We start from the raw sequence: 18,513 nt of genomic DNA on the forward strand, positions 1-18,513 counted from the left end.
AAAGAGGTATGACTTGAACTCCTGGAGTCCTGGCTCCCAGCTCTGTGCACCTTCCCCATGGCAACAGAGTATTTTGTGGAGGAGGGTCTGCTTCCCACAATATTTAGGGCAGGCAACAGATTGCATGGGCAGTGGCAGGAGACTTGCCTGGGAAAGGGTAGGCAGGCCGGAGAGTGGGTGCGGAAGGGTGATAGCTAGCAGACTAGGTAAGAAAACATTCAATTTTTCTTGCTCTGAGTTGATGGAGCAAGAGGAGAAATCAAATCCAGGGCTGATCTCTGGGCAAGAAGTTCCTGGCCCTTTGATTCTCTTTCTGTTATAATTGTGGAAGCAGCAGGAGGGTGTTGCAGGGGCTGAGGAGGAAGCTGTTGGGGGTCCAAACCAATCAGTCTGTATCCAAGCTCCCTTCCCAGTGTCCGAGTTGCCCACATGGCTCCCAGCTTCAGGCAGAGCCCTTCCGGAGGACTTCTCTGCTTTTACATTTTCCTTTTGGAACTGAGATCTTCCCAGTTTCTTCTTGTTTTTCTGCTCACGTTCTGGAAGGTCTGAGAGCACACAGTAGTGAAGGTGCTGGCCCTTTAAGAAGTCCTGCTGGCCTGAGTGTCTTGAGACAATAGCCATTATCACTTTAGCTTTGGAAGTGACCCCTGAATCTGCACTCCTTTCATCTTGGATACAAGAGCACTTGAGGATGGACTATTTCCTGGTGGGGGAGGGGAGGAGCTGAGACCCCTTCACACAAGCCAAAGCCAATCACTCCAGATGGTTCACTCCAGATCTGAAACCAGTTCCAGTCTGAATGTGGGACCCAGCTGAGAAAGTGGAGCCTGCTGCGCTTCCTGCTGCAGGATTTAAATGTCCAGGGAACTGCCTTGCCGAGGGAGCAAGGCAAGCAGCAGCAGCCGGGGATTGGCTGGTGTGAGCTGTAGTGCTCTGCCCAACAAGCAAGGTGAGTCCAGGGGAGATTCCCAACGCACAGCCCTGGCTCAGGAGGGAATCTTCATCCCAAGGGTGAAAGCCAGGCGTGGGCCGGACTGCAGGAAGCGCAGCCCAGGTCAGCAGGGTCCAAACGCTTGGGGCTTGAGCCGAAGGGGAAGCTGTGCAATCACCTCCGGACGCGGAGCAGCTGCAGGGTGGTGCCCAGGGGGCTGCGGCGGCTACCAGGGAAGTCCCTGCCTCACCCACTCTGTCTATTCCGCCTCCCCGCCGGCCCCAAGCCCTGCTGTGGAGCCGCCACCTCCCCATGCGAACTGGGCCTCCCAGGGCAGTTTCACCGGCTCCTCACTCCCCGCTTGGGGCCTCTCAGCCCAGCTTTGGAACGGAGCGTGAGGAACCTTTGTATTGTCTCTCCATGTGGACTTCGCCCCAGGACATAATTGTCCAGAAAATGCCTTTCCTTCTTTCAAGGACAATAAACCCGGTTCCCCTCCCCCCAGAGTTCCCCCTCCCCCAGTGCCTTCTGGCCATTTGAAACCCCTGCATGTCTGAGGGTAAAAAGAGACACACTTTGTCTCCCTTAACTTCCACCTCTCCACACACACAAACTTCCCTGTGCCGCAGCAGGGCCAGGGAGCCACCAGAGGGAACCCACAGTGCTAGTCACAGGCCTGTGCTGTCATCCATGACATCACAAACAACGCTGCCCATGCATTGGAGTGGAGCCTTCCACCTCTAGGGCCCAGCTTCCAATCTGGACCCACATGGGGTTAATGGTGCAGGGCACTGTCTGGTTTAGGGACTAGGACATAGGGCCTCCCCCCATCTCTGGAGTTCCAGTCTGACCCCAGGACATACATGGGATATTAGATGGGCTCAGGAAGGGTCTGAAAAATCCACTGTCTCCTGGCGAGCATGGGAGCTGAAGCCATCAATATCTGTGCAGCATCTGAACTTTGATTCTTTGTTTTGGTCAAGGCTTCTAGTCTTTATGGCTGTGAGAAACTTTCCAAACATGATGTCATTTTCCTGGGCCTGCAGGCAGCTCCAGTGCTGCCACTGCTGCTTAGAGCTTAGCCAAGCATCCATAAAGGGAAGTTCACAAGACTCTGTTCAGCTTCACTGCAGCCGTGGGCAGCCCTGACGCCTAGACTACAAACATGGCATTGACACAGGGTAACACGTGTAAAGGGCTTTCCACTATCTCAGTTAAGCTAACACAAATGGAAAAATGCACTCACTAGTATTGGGTCAGCTTCACGTGGTTGCTGTTTGAGGAACTGGAAGTGTTTATGGGTGTGTTAAGATGAATGGGGCAGCTCACACCTCGTAAAGCTGTTGTGTCATGCTGCTGGAGGACTCAGGTCTTGTCTACACTAGAAAGTTAAAGCCTCCACACCCACCCCCTGCTCCCACCCCCAAACCAGGTCTGAGTCGGACATAACTATTAAGCTTAGTCTACACTAGAAAATTTTCTACCAGTATAACAGTGTTGTGGTTAGGGGGTGTGACTTTTATATCTATTCTAGTTCTAGCCCTAGTGTGAATGCTGTTATGCTGGTATAAGGTTCCTTATATCTGTAAAACATATTTCCCCTTGCAAATTGGAATAATGACAGGTTTCAGAGTAGCAGCCGTGTTAGTCTGTATTCGCAAAAAGAACAGAACTAGTGGCTCCTTAGAGACTAACCAATTTATTTGAGCATAAGCTTTCGTGAGCTACAGCTCCAATGAAATGAGCTCACAAAAGCTTATGCTCAAATAAATTGGTTTGTCTCTAAGGTGCCACTAGTACTCCTTTTCAAATTGGAATAAGCTGCACAAGTATAAGTACCTTTATACCGGTATAACTGTATCCACAAGAAGGGGATTGTTTTTTTTGTTTCCTGCTTTAACTATCCTGCTATCCTTAAAGCGACAAAGCTGTCTAGTGTAGACAAGCCCTTTACACATGTTTTCAAGCTTCTCTCTATAATCATAAGGGATGGCAACGTTATTTTTGCCCTTGAAATGAAAGCTGAGAATCTGTTGTGGTCATATGACTCCCACGGACTAGAATCTAGACACATGCTTATTGTGTCTGTGCCTTTAATCCAGCTCTTAGTAGAACAGCAAGACTCCCCCCTCCACTCCTCCTTTCTACCCCAGCATCCAGGAGGCTTTAGGGAAGGGTGGAATATTCAACCCTTCCCCTAATGGCTCTGGGTAGGGCGGGAGAAGAGAGAGCTGCTTCTCCTCTTCCTGCTGCAAAGGAGTGGGCAGTGGTTTCAAGTTCATGAGATGCCTACTAGCCAGAGACTAATATGAAAACTACAGCCCCTGACCAGGGTTCGGGGATAGCACCCTAGTGGGAATTCCTGCATGTTCTTCCATCCCAGCAACTGGGGGCAGGGCTTCTCACCATGCCCCTGGACCTCCCTGCTGGCCACATCACAGGCTTTTGTGTCAGCCTCTGGTATTAAGTGTCTGGCTTCAGGATTTGAGGAATGGGCTGTGAAGCTTCACCTCTAGGTCATAGGTTCAAATGCGATGTTGGGCAGTGGTGGTATATCCCTGGGCTACCAAGCCAGCTGGCACTGTGCGTAATAAGCTTGTGACTGAAGTGCGGTGCCTAGAGGAGAGGTACCTAAATCACAAGTGGCCTCCTTGTTGGTAGCCTCAGCAAAGGGGCCAAGGAGTTGGACCTTGTGGACTAGGCTCCATGGAGGAGGGCTGGCCACATATAGAAGGAGATGGAGGGTGCTGGGAGCTTGCTTTGCTAGAGCTGCTTTGGGGATGAAACCAAGCCCGTTGTTTCAAAGCTGGCAATCCAGCACCTTGTGGCAGCTCCAGGCCCCACTCTTCCACCACCCTAGCCAAGCCCTGCCAGATCCCTATGCTGCCTGAAGCAAGGGGTCTGCATTTGGGATCCATGCAGCAGCCCTTGGCTCAGGCTGTCTGCAGCAGGAGTTGGACGTGGTGTGGGGGCAGCAAGCTTAGCCCTGAGGAGTAGGGTTAAAGCAGTGGTTCTCCCCCTTCTCCATACCGTGACCTCCTGTTACTATAGAAAAAGGTTTGGGAAGCCCCTTCCATCTCATCATAAAGGAAGAGAGGCTGTTCATGACCCCCAGATTGACAACCCACAGTCTGTTGGGATCTTGGAGATGGATCCCACTACTAAAGGACCTCCCCCAGCCTAAGCGGAGGATCCACATGGTCCGGGATCTCAATTAAGTATGGGGGACAACTAAAGATATAACAGGGACGGGAGTGAGGTCACAGGGCTAAATGAAGGGAACCAGACAGGGACACCAAGCAGAGAACCCCGGACAGCACTCACTGCTCCTTGAAGGCATCAAGGGAGTCAGCGGACGCTGCCCAGAGGAACTCTGCCCGGATGCGTGAGACCAGGGAGGAGCGGAAGTAGGCCTCACAGCTACAGAGCACCCACTTGTCTACCAACCTCTTCCTTGTAGCGTAAATGGCTACTTTGGCTAGTGCCAGGAGGAGCTTGACAAGGAGGTCTCGTGACTTAGTGATGCCACAGATAGGGTGTGTGAAGATGAACAAGTGTGAGGAGAAGTGCAGCCAGAACCTCAGCAGGAGGTTCTGGAGGAGCCGGAATAGGAGCTGCAACCTGGTGCACTCCAGGTACATGTGCGCCAGGGTCTCCTTCACGCCGCAGAAGGGGCAGGTGTCCAGGATGGAGGTGAACCGTGCCAAGGACACCCCTGTGCTCACAGCCCCATGAAGGAGCTGCCAACTGACATCCCCGGCGGGCCTTGGGACCAGGGTGGAGTGTAGGCTGGCCCACTGGGGTGCCTCACCCTCCAGAGGCGGTAGGAGGTCCCCGACACTTTGTGTCAGGGCAGGATGCAAGGGTGAGGATGTGAAGGGTGTGGAGCATGAGCGTGTACAGATGTTTCCTTGTCACGGTCCAGAAGCGAGATGGCTGCAATTTGTGCAGCTGGCTCACAGTGAAGGGGTGGGATGGCTGGGGGGGCCATGGCACAGGGGCCTGATAAAAAGGTCCGGAGGGCCCGGCATGCAGGGGGTGCTCTCTCGCAGGACCTGGTCAAGGTCGACAACCCACTGAGAGCATCTTACTTGATCTCTTACTCCCTGGACTGGGAGTGGTGTGGGGGTAGCATATTAAACCTGATGGGGAATGACCACCTCGCTCTCTGGGCTGAGAGTGGAGGATGCAGAGGCAGGACGTGGCAAGTCAAGTCCTGTGGGCTGGGCTGTCAGCCCTTGCAAAAGGGATTCACTGACACCTACTCTGCAAGACCTCCTGAGTGAGGGGCAAGTCTTGCTCTCCTAACAAACCAGAAAACCTAAGGAGCAAAGGTGATGGAGTGGCTAAAACAGGCACAGGTGTCTGCTTCCTCCTTGCCCCAGGGATGCTCAACGCCTGCTCTGCCCCAGGCCCTGCCCCCACCCCACCCCTTCCTCCAAGCCCCCATCCCTGCCCCACCTCTTCCCACCACCACTTTGCCCCCTTCCCCGAGCGCACCTGTCTGTGCGCCTCCCCCCTCTCCCCAGCACCTCCTGCACACTGCAGAACAGCTGATGGTGGGAGGGAGGGGGAGGAGCTTGCTGCCAGTGGGTGCTAAGCACCCGCTAATTTTTCTTTGTGGGTGCTCCAACCCTGGAGCACCCACAGAGTTGGTGCCTATGAAAACAGGTGACCAAGACGTGTGGCCTGTCTGAACACTGCTTCACAAAGTATCTCTCTTGCAGCCTCAGTGAGAATAAAAATGTAGCCCTGTGCCCAAATGGCAAACCCAGATGCAACTGTACCAGGACTTAAGGGCAAGTCTGGCTCCCAGCTGTGGGGCTTTGGCCCATCTCTGCATCAAACCCACTGCATGCTTTCCCCTGTGACGATGGTGACTTTCAATCCTGCCTGTAATGTGCTAGGTGCTTTCCAGTCATAAAAGAAGGCTGTGCCCTGAACAGCCCACAATCTGAGACCAGCCAGAGGGACCTGGAACATAAGAACAGCCATACTGGGTCAGACCAGTGGTCCATCTAGCCCAGTATCCTGTCGTCCGACAGCGGCCCGTACCAGGTGCTTCAGAGGGAATGAACAGAACAGGCAATCAAGTGATCATCCTGTTGTCCACTCCTATCTTCAGGTGAACAGAGGCTAGGGACATTCAGAGCATGGTGTTGCATCCCTGCCCATCCTAGCTAATAGCCATGGATCTATCCTCCAGGAACTTATCTAGTTTTTTCTTTCTTTTTCTTTCTTTTTTTTTTTTTTTAAATCCTCTTATAGTTCTGACCTTCACAACATCCCCTGGCAAAGAGTTCCACAGATTGACAGTGCATTGTGGGAAGAACTACTTTATTTTGTTTTGGACTTTTTTAAACCTGCAGCCTATTAATTTCATTGTGTGACCCCTAGTTCTTGTATTATGTGAAGGAGTAAATAACTCCTTATTCACTTTCTCCATACCAGTCAAGAATTTTAAAGTGCTCTATCATATCCCCCCCCTTAGTCATCTCTTTTCCAAGATGAAAAGGCCCAGTTCTTTCCATCTCTCCTCATACGGAAGCTGTTCTATACCCCTAATCATTTCAGTTGCCCTTCTCTTACCTTTTCCAATTCTAATATATCTTTTTTTGAGATGTGGCATCCAGATCCACAGTATTCAAGATGTGGGCGTAGCATGGCTTTATACAGAGGCATTATGATATTTTCTGTCTTATCTTTCCCTTTCCTAATGGTTCCCAACGTACTGTTTGCTTTTTTGACCGCCGCTGCACATTGAGCAGATGTTTTCAGAGAACTAGCCACAACGACTCCAAGATCTCTCTCTTGAGTGGTAACAGCTAATTTAGACCCCATCATTTTGTACGTATAGTTGGGATTATGTTTTTCAATGTACATTACTTTGCATTTATCAGCATTGAATTTCATCTGCCATTTTGTTACCCAGTCACTCAGTTTTGTGAGACCTCTTTGTAACTTCAGTCTGCTTTGGACTTAACTATCTTGAGTAATTTTGAATTGTCGGCAAATTTTGCTACCTCACCCTTTACCCCTGGAAAAGGGAAACCAGTACTGAGGTGACTTGGCCCTAGGCTAACAAAACAAAGGGTTAATAATAGCACTGTGGCCTTTGTTTTGTCTAGGTAATGTTTGCCTCACAACTAGACCTCTCTGCCTCAGGGTGTTAGTGTGGTCTATGGACAGAGCACCTGACTAGCAGTCAGAAGAGTTGAGTCCTAGTCCTGGTTTGGATTTCACCTCTGAGGTGTCTGTCCCCCCTTCTCCCTTCTGTCTGTCAGGTCTGTTGATACTGTAAGCTCTTGGGGAAAGGGGACTCTCTCTCTTTCTGAGATTTCACAATGCCTAGCACAATAGGGCCCAGTTTTGGCTGGAGCCCCTAGGCATTACTGTTAGACAAATAATAATGGTTCCTTGCAGGCATCACGATAGAGGTGAGTCTTCAGCCAGGATCTGAATGCGGAGAGGATGGGGACCTTTGGACCAGCTAAGAAAGGATGTGCCATGCAGAGCAGGTGACATGGAAGAAGGCACAGCCATGCTTGTAGGAGAAACAGAGAAATGGACTGTTGAGGCTGCATCATTTAGGGGCGTGGAGGGGAGCGGGTGACTGTCAGAGTGTTGGGCAGATAAATAAGGATGCACAGGACTAGGCAGGGCCTTGAAGGAATGATAAGAAGCTTGAATTTGATATGGTGGAAAAGAGGAGCCAGTGGAGGGATACAAAGAGGGAGGGATGTTGTGAGATCATCGAGCACAGAATACAGCTTTAATGGACTGTGCGCAGGGGTGGCTATGTGGGTGTCAGGAAAGAGTGTACAGTAACCAAGAGGGGAAATAAGGGACTGGACTGGAGTTTTTGGCTTGTGATTAGAGAAACAGCTGGCTCTCGGAGCTGGTACAGAGCAAGGAGGGACAGGATTTAATGTAATCGCCTTCTATGATGAGATTACTGGTTCTGTGGATGAAGGGAAAGCAGTGGATGTATTGTATCTTGACTTTAGCAAAGCTTTTGACACGGTCTCCCACAGTATTCTTGTCAGCAAGTTAAAGAAGTATGGGCTGGATGAATGCACTATAAGGTGGGTAGAAAATTGGCTAGATTGTCGGGCTCAACGGGTAGTGATCAATGGCTCCATGTCTAGTTGGCAGCCGGTGTCAAGTGGAGTGCCCCAGAGGTCGGTTCTGCGGCCGGTTTTGTTCAATATCTTCATAAATGATCTGGAGGATGGTGTGGATTGCACTCTCAGCAAATTTGCGGATGATACTAAACTGGGAGGAGTGGTAGACACGCTGGAGGGCAGGGATAGGATACAGAGGGACCTAGACAAATTGCGGGATTGGGCCAAAAGAAATCTGATGAGGTTCAATAAGGATAAGTGCAGGGTCCTGCACTTAGGACAGAAGAACCCAATGCACAGCTACAGACTAGGGACCAAATGGCTAGGGAGCAGTTCTGTGGAAAAGGACCTAGGGGTGACAGTGGACGAGAAGCTGGATATGAGTCAGCAGTGTGCCCTTGTTGCCAAGAAGGCCAATGGCATTTTGGGATGTATAAGTAGGGGCATAGCGAGCAGATCGAGGGACGTGATCGTCCCCCTCTATTCGACATTGGTGAGGCCTCATCTGGAGTACTGTGTCCAGTTTTGGGCCCCACACTACAAGAACGATGTGGACAAATTGGAAAGAGTCCAGCGAAGGGCAACAAAAATGATTAGGGGTCTGGAACACATGACTTATGAGGAGAGGCTGAGGGAACTGGGATTGTTTAGTCTGCAGAAGAGAAGAATGAGAGGGGATTTGATAGCTGCTTTCAACTACCTGAGAGGTGGTTCCAGAGAGGATGGTTCTAGACTATTCTCAGTGGTGGAAGAGGACAGGACAAGGAGTAATGGTCTCAAGTTGCAGTGGGGGAGGTTTAGGTTGGATATGAGGAAAAACTTTTTCACTAGGAGGGTGGTGAAACACTGGAATGCGTTGCCTAGGGAGGTGGTGGAATCTCCTTCCTTAGAAGTTTTTAAGGTCAGGCTTGACAAAGCCCTGGCTGGGATGATTTAATTGGGGATGGTTCCTGCTTTTGAGCAGGGGGTTGGACTAGATGACCTCCTGAGGTCCCTTCCAACCCTGATATTCTATGATTCTATGATTTGGATGTAGAGTTTAAGGCCAGAAGGGACCACTAGATCATTTAGTCTGACTTCCTGTATATCACAGGCCACCACCCACACACTAAACCCAACAACATGGCCTGGACGTAGAGAGATGGAGGCGGCTTCGATCTCATGTTCCCCAGTTTCCACAATGACTAAGGTCTACAGCCAGATCCATCCCTGTGCCAGCACTGAGGGGAGGCAGCTGGTACTCCCCTGACCCTGGGGCTGCCGCCTCAGCCCTTGGCAGAGGCTAACCCTCAGCTGCACCCTTTTCCTGCCTCCTCCCGCTGCAATAGTGTCTGTGGGCATTGCAACAGCAGGGAATAACTAGACTGTGGGGATGCTTCCTGCTCCTCCCATCCTGGAATGTCCCCGCCGAGGGATTGCAGAGGCCCTTTGTGCTGGCAGTATTCATCAGGAGGGCCCTTATTCCAGTGCCAAAGGGCAAGGATTCCTGAAATCACTCTTGCTTTATACACTTAGCCCTTCTTCATGCTTCTACAGTGAGTGGCATGCGCCACCTGGTGGTTTAAAAAGAAAAAGGAGTACTTGTGGCACCTTAGAGACTAACAAATTTATTTGAGCATAAGCTTTCTTTGAGCTACAGCTCACTGCATCCGATGAAGTGAGCTGTAGCTCATGAAAGCTTATGCTCAAATAAATTTGTTAGTCTCTAAGGTGCCACAAGTACTCCTTTTTCTTTTTGCGAATACAGACTAACACGGCTGCTACTCTGAAATCTGGTGGCTAAAGGGAACTACAATCACCATTTATTGCAGAAGTTGGAAGATGTGTATTGTACTGTCAGGTTACAGACTCCCCAGGATGGGTATTGAGAGCTTTGTTGTTCTCACACAATGATCCCAGCTGTGAAAAGGCTTCACTCCTTCACCTGACCAGGCAGAGGGAGCTCTTAGACTGTCCCATTTATTTGGCAGGCTGAAAGCTTGATTGAGAACGGGCTCTGTGTCTAATTCTCACAGGAAAGCTGATGACTGAAGGGAGTAGCCGTTCCCCTCTCCCAGTGCTGTTGTTGAATAATGAAATGAATACACTTTTTTTCCCTTTTGAGATTCCCAAAATTTTACCATTGGGGGTAAATGTTGGGCTCAATGTGGGCCTGAGCACAAAGCCAGGCACAGAACAGACAAGGTGTAAGCTTCCCCTCTTCACAGCTCTGCCCAGGCACCACACTCCTGGCCTGCTGCACCCCCTGTTCTTCCAGCCTTGCCTCCCACCCTCAAGCTATACTCTCCTACACCTTGCTTCAAATCGCTCCGGCCAGCCTGTCCTCGCTGGAGGCCATCAGTGCCATTTTATACATTGGCCAGAAGAGGTCGCTTGAGAGCAACACAAGATTTATCCCTTGCCCATGTTTGTGTGTGAGGACCCAGGATTCCTCCTTTGAATCTGGAGGACTGAGAGCAAGAGCGGCCCCCTTGAGGGTGGGGGTGGGGGGTTGGTAAGCATGGTCTCTGCTGGAGCTCACATCGTTTGAATTCTTGTGTCTTGCAGGATGATCCAGCGGCACCAGCTAGTGCAGTCTGTACTGCAGGAGCTGCAGGAGGCCACTGAATGCTTTGGGCTAGAGGGACTGACCAGTGCAGCCCTGGAGGCTGAGAGGACCTTGTCCTCTTTCTCCCTACCCAGCTACTGCGGGAGGCAGTTCCAGGAAGAGTTGGAAGTTGACCGGGTGGCAAGAAGCCTGTATCCGGAGGACGCCCCCAGCAACATGCTGCCTCTGGTCTGCAAGGGGGAGGGGAACCACCTGTTTGAGGCAGCCAGTGTGCTGCTGTGGGGGAACCCCAGCCTGAGTCTGGAGCTGCAGGTGCGCACAGTTGTGGAGATGTTGCTGCACAAGCATTACTACCTGAACGGCATGATTGACTCCAAGGTGATGCTGCAGGCTGCCCGCTACTCCCTCTGCACCGAGGAGTCCCCCGAGATGACCAGCCTCCCTCTGGCCATCCTCGAGGCCATTTTTGATGCTGACATCAAGGCCACTTGTTTCCCTGGCACCTTTGCCAACATGTGGCATGTCTATGCCCTGGCCTCGGTGCTGCAGTGTAACATCTACTCCATCTACCCCATGAGCAACTTGAAGATCCGGCCATACTTCAACCGCCTCATCCGGCCCAGGAAGTGTGGCCCACAGACCTCCACGCTCCATATCATGTGGTCAGGGCAGCAGCTCTCCTCACAGGTTTTCAAAGCACAGTACTTCGTGGCTGTGGTAGGCCTGGAAGAACTGGAACCCACAAGCCCTCCTCCAGAGCCTCCAGTCCAGCCAGTCCAGACTCTGGAGCTGCGGAAGAGTGACCCCCGGCTGACCTACTTTAATCTGTGTGACCGCTACATCATCACCAAGAGCACCTTCTACCGCTGGAAGCGCCAGTCCCGGGAGCACAGGCAGAAAGCAGCCACCAGGTTTGCAGCCAAACACTTCCTGCAGTCTTGCTTCCAAGAGGGCAATGTGATTCCTCTTCAGCACTTCCGACAAATGTTCCCAGAAATCTCCCGCTCCACTTACTATGCTTGGAAGCATGAGATGCAGAGCATGGTCAATGGTGGCGATACCTCTGCTCCAGCTGAGGCTATGGTGTCACAGGAGCCGCATGGAGACCATCAAAAAAAGCCCCACCCAGACAGGGATGATGCAGCAAAGTCAGAGGGGGACCTAAGGCCAAAGATCCCTTCCCTGGAGCCCAACCAAGCAGGAATCTTCATGCAAGGAGCCAAGTCCTACCTAGAGAAATGCATCTCCATGAACACTCTGGTGCCCTACAGGTGCTTCAAGCGCAGCTTCCCTGGTATCTCCAGATCCACCTACTACAACTGGCGGAGAAAAGCCATTAAGGGGAACCCCAACTTCAAACCCCCTCAGCCTCCCTCAGTCAGCCTGAAGCCCCTAGTGAAAGGGAAGGCATACCTGCCATTCAAGCCTGGAAATCTGCCTGGCAAGAAAAGGCTGAATGGACACCGACCAGAGCCCAGAAGTCTCCTCCAGCTCAAACCCTCTCTCTATAACTGGAGAAAGCAGCTTCGAGACGTGGCCAAGAGGCGTGTCCAGCAGTGGCGGCTGCCATTCTGCAAGTTCCGCCTGCAATACCCGGGCTTCTCCTCCACAGCCTATTGGTTCTGGAAGAGAAGCAGCCAGCAGATGAACAAGCATCCTCTCTGGACCAGCTCATCCCAACAGCTGAGTCAGGTCATCTCAGAGGCTCCTGGAAAAGCAGAGCCTGCGATAAAGCCACAGTCACAAATGGAAGTGGCTCCCAGGCATCTAGACAAGCAAGCATCAGTCACCCCCTACAATGCCACAATCTCGGGCTATGCCATGTCGGAAAGAGCCAACAGCCGGATGTTCGTGATGGATGTGATTGCCACTGCCCAGTTCAAAGCTCAGGCCAAACTGTTCCTGCAGCAGCGCTTTGAATCGAAAACCTTCCCGACCTACAAAGAGTTCAGTGCCCACTTCCCCCTCACGGCACGCTCCACCTACTACATGTGGAAGCGTGCGCTGCACGATGGACTGACACTAGTGGATGCCTGAGGGTGGGCTGCCTGCTGGAACCTGCTCTCTGCCCTCCAGGCGGGAGGGCAGTGTTTGTGAGCTATGATTCAGCTCTAGCTCTCTTTGTTTTTTCTCTTATTTTGTTTTCCCTTCTGTTTTGGCTAGATCTGGTCTTGGGGTACAGGGACCAGGTCTGCACATTGCCAGTCCCTGGAGGTGGGGGGAGTGGAGTGAGAGCTCTGGTTTGTGTTGGGTTAATTTCTGGGCTGCCAAGATGCCCCAAAAGAAAAAGGCAAAATGGAGCTTGCCTTCTCCCAGTGCTTAGGCTGGGATATAGGGTGGTGGAATAGGGGAGAGGGAGGGATATGTGACTCTGAAATGTTCCTGTAGGTGCGATGGGTATAAATGCCTTTAATTCATGGGCCAACAAGCTGCAGGCCTCCATTCTAAATGCTGCGTGCAAGATTTGCGGGCTCATCTGCCCCAGGTCACTGTCCAACCCAAAATCGATCTTGTTAATGTCAAGATTTTCTTGGGAATGAGGTGAACCATATGGTGCCTGGCACAGAGGTCAACAAGCTCATTCTTGCCAAGGCCCCAAGAAGTGGTGCTGAGACTGTCCCAGGCATGGTGTCCTTAGGAAGAATTCCTAACAGCCCAGCCTTGGGTGAGGGCACCCTGGAGGCTGCACTGACTGTTGGGGAGCAGCCTCTCTGCTTTGGTGTATTCCTTGTTGGCTTAGGAGCAGGGGCTGGGAGCTGAGGAGCGGTTTAGCTCAGGCACAGCAGTGACATGATCTGGGGTTTTGTGATTGTACTAATTCTAGAGGCCATGTGACTCTGTGGCTTCCCTGATCACTCATTGCCCTGTCTATAGTCACAGGAGACAAGACTTCCTGGCATTCCTTGGTTGGCGAGTGGATTGTGTTCCTGTTTCATTCGGTCTGCCCTTCCCCCTCTGGGAATGATCACATGTAGATCTTCAGCTAAGCAGGGGCCTGTTGGCCTTGTCCCATTCAAGCCTGTGTCTTGCAGTCCTTTTGCAGGCTCTGGAGAAAGATAACTTCCCTGAGTCCTCTGCCCTAGTAGCAAATGACCTCACTCCTGTGCCCCTCTGCAATCCCAGTCACCGTGTGCCTTTATGTTCCTGTTCTCCAGGAGTGTCTATTTCACAGGAGTCTGGTAGGACACCCCAACCTGCTGCCCACTGCAGGGGGTAGAGAGACAGCACCATGAGCTGAGGGTGGGGTTCTGCTTTCACTATCTAAAAGGAACTGTAAGAGAGGGGGAGGATGACCCATAGCTGAGCCCTATGCTGAGACAGGGCTGGATGTGCATGTGTGACCTGTAGAAATTTAAAGCAATAAAGACCCTTCCACTCCCAGCCCTGTGTGGTGTCTCTCTCTCATCTCACCCCCCTTGTCTGATTGAAATGCCTTAGTGAGGGTTGTTGCCCTCCTGTTTGTTTTTAGAGGAAAGCTGGGCCCCTAAGAGGGTGATAGTTTCTCTGTCTCTAGGGCCCCGTGCAGACAGCAGCTGTACAATTTTCCTGCATGCACCATCTGCCCTGAGCCTGTGGCATCACCTCTAGGGAGGAGATGGGACTTTAGGCTCTCTTCCCTTCTGCTGCAACTGGCTAGCAGGGAGGGCAGTTTTGTTGCTTTGAGCATCCACCAGCTCATCTCACTGAACAGCTAGCAGGGATGTGATGGAGGACAGAGAGAGGGAAGATTATCTAGCCCTTCTCCCTACCAGCGGGGGCAGCTCCCTACGGCTTAGGGCAAGGGCTAACACCTATGGGTTACTGCTGAGCTGGGCCAGATCCAAACCAGTGACATAGGAACTGATCCAGTCCCTATTCAGAACAATGGGGGTCTCTATATTGACTTGAATGGAAGCCTCATCAGGCTCATACAACTGAATGCTACAGGCAGGCTGTCCCCTTCTAATAATGTTAGAAAATGAGCTGGGAGTTGCACCTCTGGCTGATACAGGGGTGGTTTCCTACCCACAGGGGCCTGTCCCATATGGATATGTTTATAGAGGTGGCAGGGCAGAGAGACACCGCAATACAGGCCTGCAGTGACTATCCTGCAGTCTGTGACATGCAGCAGCACGCACTCCCCAGCTGCTGACAAAGGGAAGGGAAGCTACTGCCTGTTAGAAATAACCCCAGATGGAGGATCTGGAGGGTGCTTGTACATTTATTATTAGTGGTCTCAGGCATCTAGTGTGCAAACAAACATAGGTAAAGAGACAGCCCTTGCACTGACAAGTTCACAATCAAAGGGACACACAAATCATCACAGCAAGTGTCTGACAGAGAGCTGATTTTTTTCAAAAATAAATTATTTAATATGCTGTGAATGGGGTGATAAATCTGCTCACTCCCTGGCCCTGTCGAAAAAGTGGTGGTGAAAGGGGATCACAGCCAGCAGGTGGTGCTCTGATAAAGGGAGACTGGAAGTGCAGACCGTGTTTAAAATGCACAGTTCCCCACTCAGCGGCCCCTGCCTATAGGACAGTCCTCTCTGCACTGCCTGCTAGGAAAGCTGTGCCTTAACTCTGCCTATCTACAGTGGGGAAACAGAGGAGCCTTCCTCCCCTCAGAGCCCCGTGCTTCCTGTTACCCCTACTTCACTTTGCCACCAGGTCCTTCTGTGTATGCAAAGAGAGGGATCTCAGGTCTATGGAAGAGTGGCTGGCAACCCTGGCAGTCTGGGGTTCTGGTTCCTGTGGGCCCAGAGAGCCTGTGGCTAGGCAGTTCAGTCTGATCCCTGTTGGGACTTAGCCCTGAGAGGTTGCCTCCAGTAGGCCGAACATGGACCCCTCAGGGCTATCCCAAGTGGGACTGAAATGGGCCCTAAGTCAGGGGTGAAAATAAGAGATGTGGTGGAGGTCCAACTCAGCCTCCCACTCCTGTGCTAAAAGTCCCCTCCTTTCCCTGCCATGGAGGAGCAGTGTTCCCCCTCAGCTCCCCGGCTGGTGGGGTACAAACCCTTCCTCCACATCCTGTTTCAATGTACTTTAGCCCTTGCCCCAAATCCCACTGGTAGAAAGGGCCTGCCCACCTAAGATCTGACTCCAGTTGGCATTAAGCCCTAGGGACACTTATTCTGGTACGGCTCCTCCAACCTGAGAAGAAAAGACACCCATGGAGGTAGCTGGGGTTGTAGGGCAAGGCCTTCTTCCTACTTCTTGCACTGCAGCATTTGTCCCAACTCCCCTTAACCCTGGCCCTGCAACATCTCTCTCTTCCCTGCTCCCATCCCTGGCACTGCTGAGCCTGCACTGAGTCAGTCTAACTCAGGTGGGGGGCTGGTGCAAGTAGCCCTGGGGTTCATTCTACCGGGTTGGTCCGTGAGGAGCAACAGGTGTTAGTAGGCCTGTAGAGTTTGTTTTACTGTCCAGTCAGGGCACTGATAGATGTCAAAAACCCTACCTACTGGATAGGTAAAGCAGCAGGGCTGCGATTTTGGGTCCAGAGCAGTTGCCAGTAGGAAAGGTGAGCAGCCCCGATCCAGGGATGGGAGAGCACTCCCCCATGACGGGGAATGGGCGAAGCTATTGCAGAAAGTGCTGCATTTGCTCTGATCACTGGGAGGGGCAGGGGGTGTGAGTGAGAGAGAGAGACAGACACACACACACAGCATAATTAGCTCCCAGGGACTTCTCACCGGTGAATTCCTCTGAGGTAGTGAGCTGGTAATGACTCCAGAATGATTATCCATGTCTGTAACCTGTGCCCAGAGATCAGCTGTTTCCCCTCAGCAGCGGTGGCAGCAGCAGCTGTGAAATTGAAATCAAGACTAAGTGGTATTTTCCCTCAGCGAGACAAAGGAAGGGAGCGAGAGAGGGTGGATTGGCTGACACTGAGCCTCTTAAAGCACAGGTTCAGACTCTAGGCACCAGTGGCCAAGCCGACCCCGCCTCAGGGCCAAGGCTCAGAAATACATGCACCCGAGATCAGGAGCATAGCGTGTACAACACATTGCCTGGGTAGATGAGCTGGTGGTGCTCCATCGGCTTTTATAATCAGACCCTGAGAGCAACCAGATGCTTCTGGGGAAGGTACAAGAAACTCCCATGATGGACAATTCTGCAACTCCCTGCCCAGAGGGGAAGTTTCTTTTTAACTCCCATCAGGCAGTGGTTGGTTTATCCCTGAAGCAGGAGGTCTATATGCCATACACATAGTTATCCTATCAGATATAGCTGCGGGTGGCTTCATGGTGTTCACCTGGTCCTTTGGGAATCCTGCTAAGTTCTTGGTCTCACTATGCCCTGCAGCGGTGAGTCCCACAGATTAATCATGAGTTGTGTTAACTAAATTCTTTCTTTCATCAGTGTTATATTTGTCACCCACCCTTCTCTCTCCCCACAGCCGGCACCGACCTGGTCATAGGGGAGGCTGGAGAGCTACTGGTAGCCAGTTCCTCTAGCATAGCCTTGTGTAAAGGGGCCAGAAGGCAATGGGGCCCACAACTTAAGAGCAAGAGAGTTCTAGTTTGTAATGTGTAAACACAGATTTCTTTTCCATGCTGAATCGTTGCAGATTCAATTTTCCTTCACTGCAAGCTCCCGCTGAGCTCCCTCTAGAGCAGGATGAAATGGAATTGGGGAGTCTGCCTTGGCCTGTGTCTCACACAGCCGAGAGACTGGAATTGGTGCCATCGCTGCACTGCTCTCTCCTCACCTTTCAGGGGACGCACCCTGAAGCACCCTGGGGACTGTGTGCCAGATGAGTGGGTCTCGGAGATGCTAATTTTAACTCCCCCGCCCCCCCCCCCAGCCTCAGCACATCTTAAGGAAAGTACAAAACCTTCCTGCTACTCCTGAACCTCACTGAGGTTCACTCCTCCACTGCCATCATACAGCGTGGTCACACAAGGGAGCCCTTGAAGGTCCATTAATTTTGCACTCAAGATTTAATAGCTGACTTCTTTAAAGAAAAATGTCAGTCTGCAGAAAGATTTGATTTCTTAAGTGCCTGGCCCCAGTTTGGGAGGAGGTCAAGACCGTAAGAGCAGCCAAGTTGGAGGTCAGAGCCAAGGGGTAGCGCAGTGTGTAGGTTGGTGCCACGTGGTGGTGGTGGGGGGGCAAGGCAAGACTGGCCCTGGGAGGGAAGTGACCAAGGCAGAGGCTGGGAGTTTAACCCACACTGTGTATTTTGAAGGAGGGCATGAGATTGCAGGGTACGCAGGGTCAGGGCAGAGGTTCCAGGCACTGCAATCAAGAATGACAGATCTGCACTGAGCCTGGCTGTGGGCCAGGTGTCTCTGGGTGGGGGTATAGGACAGACAAAGAAATATTTGGGCTACTGACAGCTGAGAATGGCTGGAGTACAGTGCACACTAGCTAGCCCTCCCTCCAGCCCTGCCTACACCAACACTGAAGGCTGTGCGGGGCCAGCATACAGCTGTTGTGCCAGCTCTAAGCACAGAGTAGAACAGCCATGTTTTGGGGCAGGCCCTGTGGGCCAATTCCACCTACAACCCAGTGCTTTTGTGACATCAGAGCATCATAAACCAGCACAGAGGAGCAGCACCAGTATCCCCTACAGGAGAAAGCCAGTCAAAGCAAGTGGGCACAAGAACATGCCCTCTTCTACTCGGTTCGATAGGCAGAAGGTCTTTATGGCATGGACCCAACTCTCACAGGTAGATCCTTGGTGTCTGTGCCATTTGAAAGCCCAGATGGTAGCCTAGCAGGTGGGCTCTACAGTCAGTCCCTCCTTTGAAGACGATGATGCTAGCCCCGCAGAATGGTGTTGAGCTTCAGGCTTTGCTCAGGAAACCACTGCTTGACATTCTAGAGCGACCCACTTCAACAGTCCTGAGAGCATCCCGTTTTGGGGAAGGCGCTACCAGAGCAGCTCTAAGGGCCTCTGAATAGAACAGCAATTGTTAGTAA

General features: G+C 51.8%; 1 protein-coding gene across 1 annotated transcript; it reads left to right on the forward strand.

Moving 5' to 3' along the window:
* The first annotated feature begins 335 nt into the window (after positions 1–335).
* On the forward strand, positions 336–13,972 carry VRTN (vertebrae development associated). Its single transcript, XM_073350695.1, has 2 exons — positions 336–949; positions 10,603–13,972. Exon 2 carries the CDS (start codon positions 10,604–10,606, stop codon positions 12,638–12,640), a length of 2,037 nt encoding a protein of 678 aa, XP_073206796.1. The 5' UTR covers positions 336–949; position 10,603; the 3' UTR covers positions 12,641–13,972.
* The last annotated feature ends 4,541 nt before the right edge of the window (positions 13,973–18,513 follow it).

The sequence above is a fragment of the Lepidochelys kempii genome, chromosome 6, assembly GCF_965140285.1.
Source record: "Lepidochelys kempii isolate rLepKem1 chromosome 6, rLepKem1.hap1, whole genome shotgun sequence".
NCBI lineage: Eukaryota > Metazoa > Chordata > Testudines > Cheloniidae > Lepidochelys > Lepidochelys kempii.

Bases quoted from the DNA above. Each gene is read 5' to 3' on its own strand.
- VRTN (XM_073350695.1), top strand. From the start codon at position 10,604: ATGATCCAGCGGCACCAGCTAGTGCAGTCTGTACTGCAGGAGCTGCAG.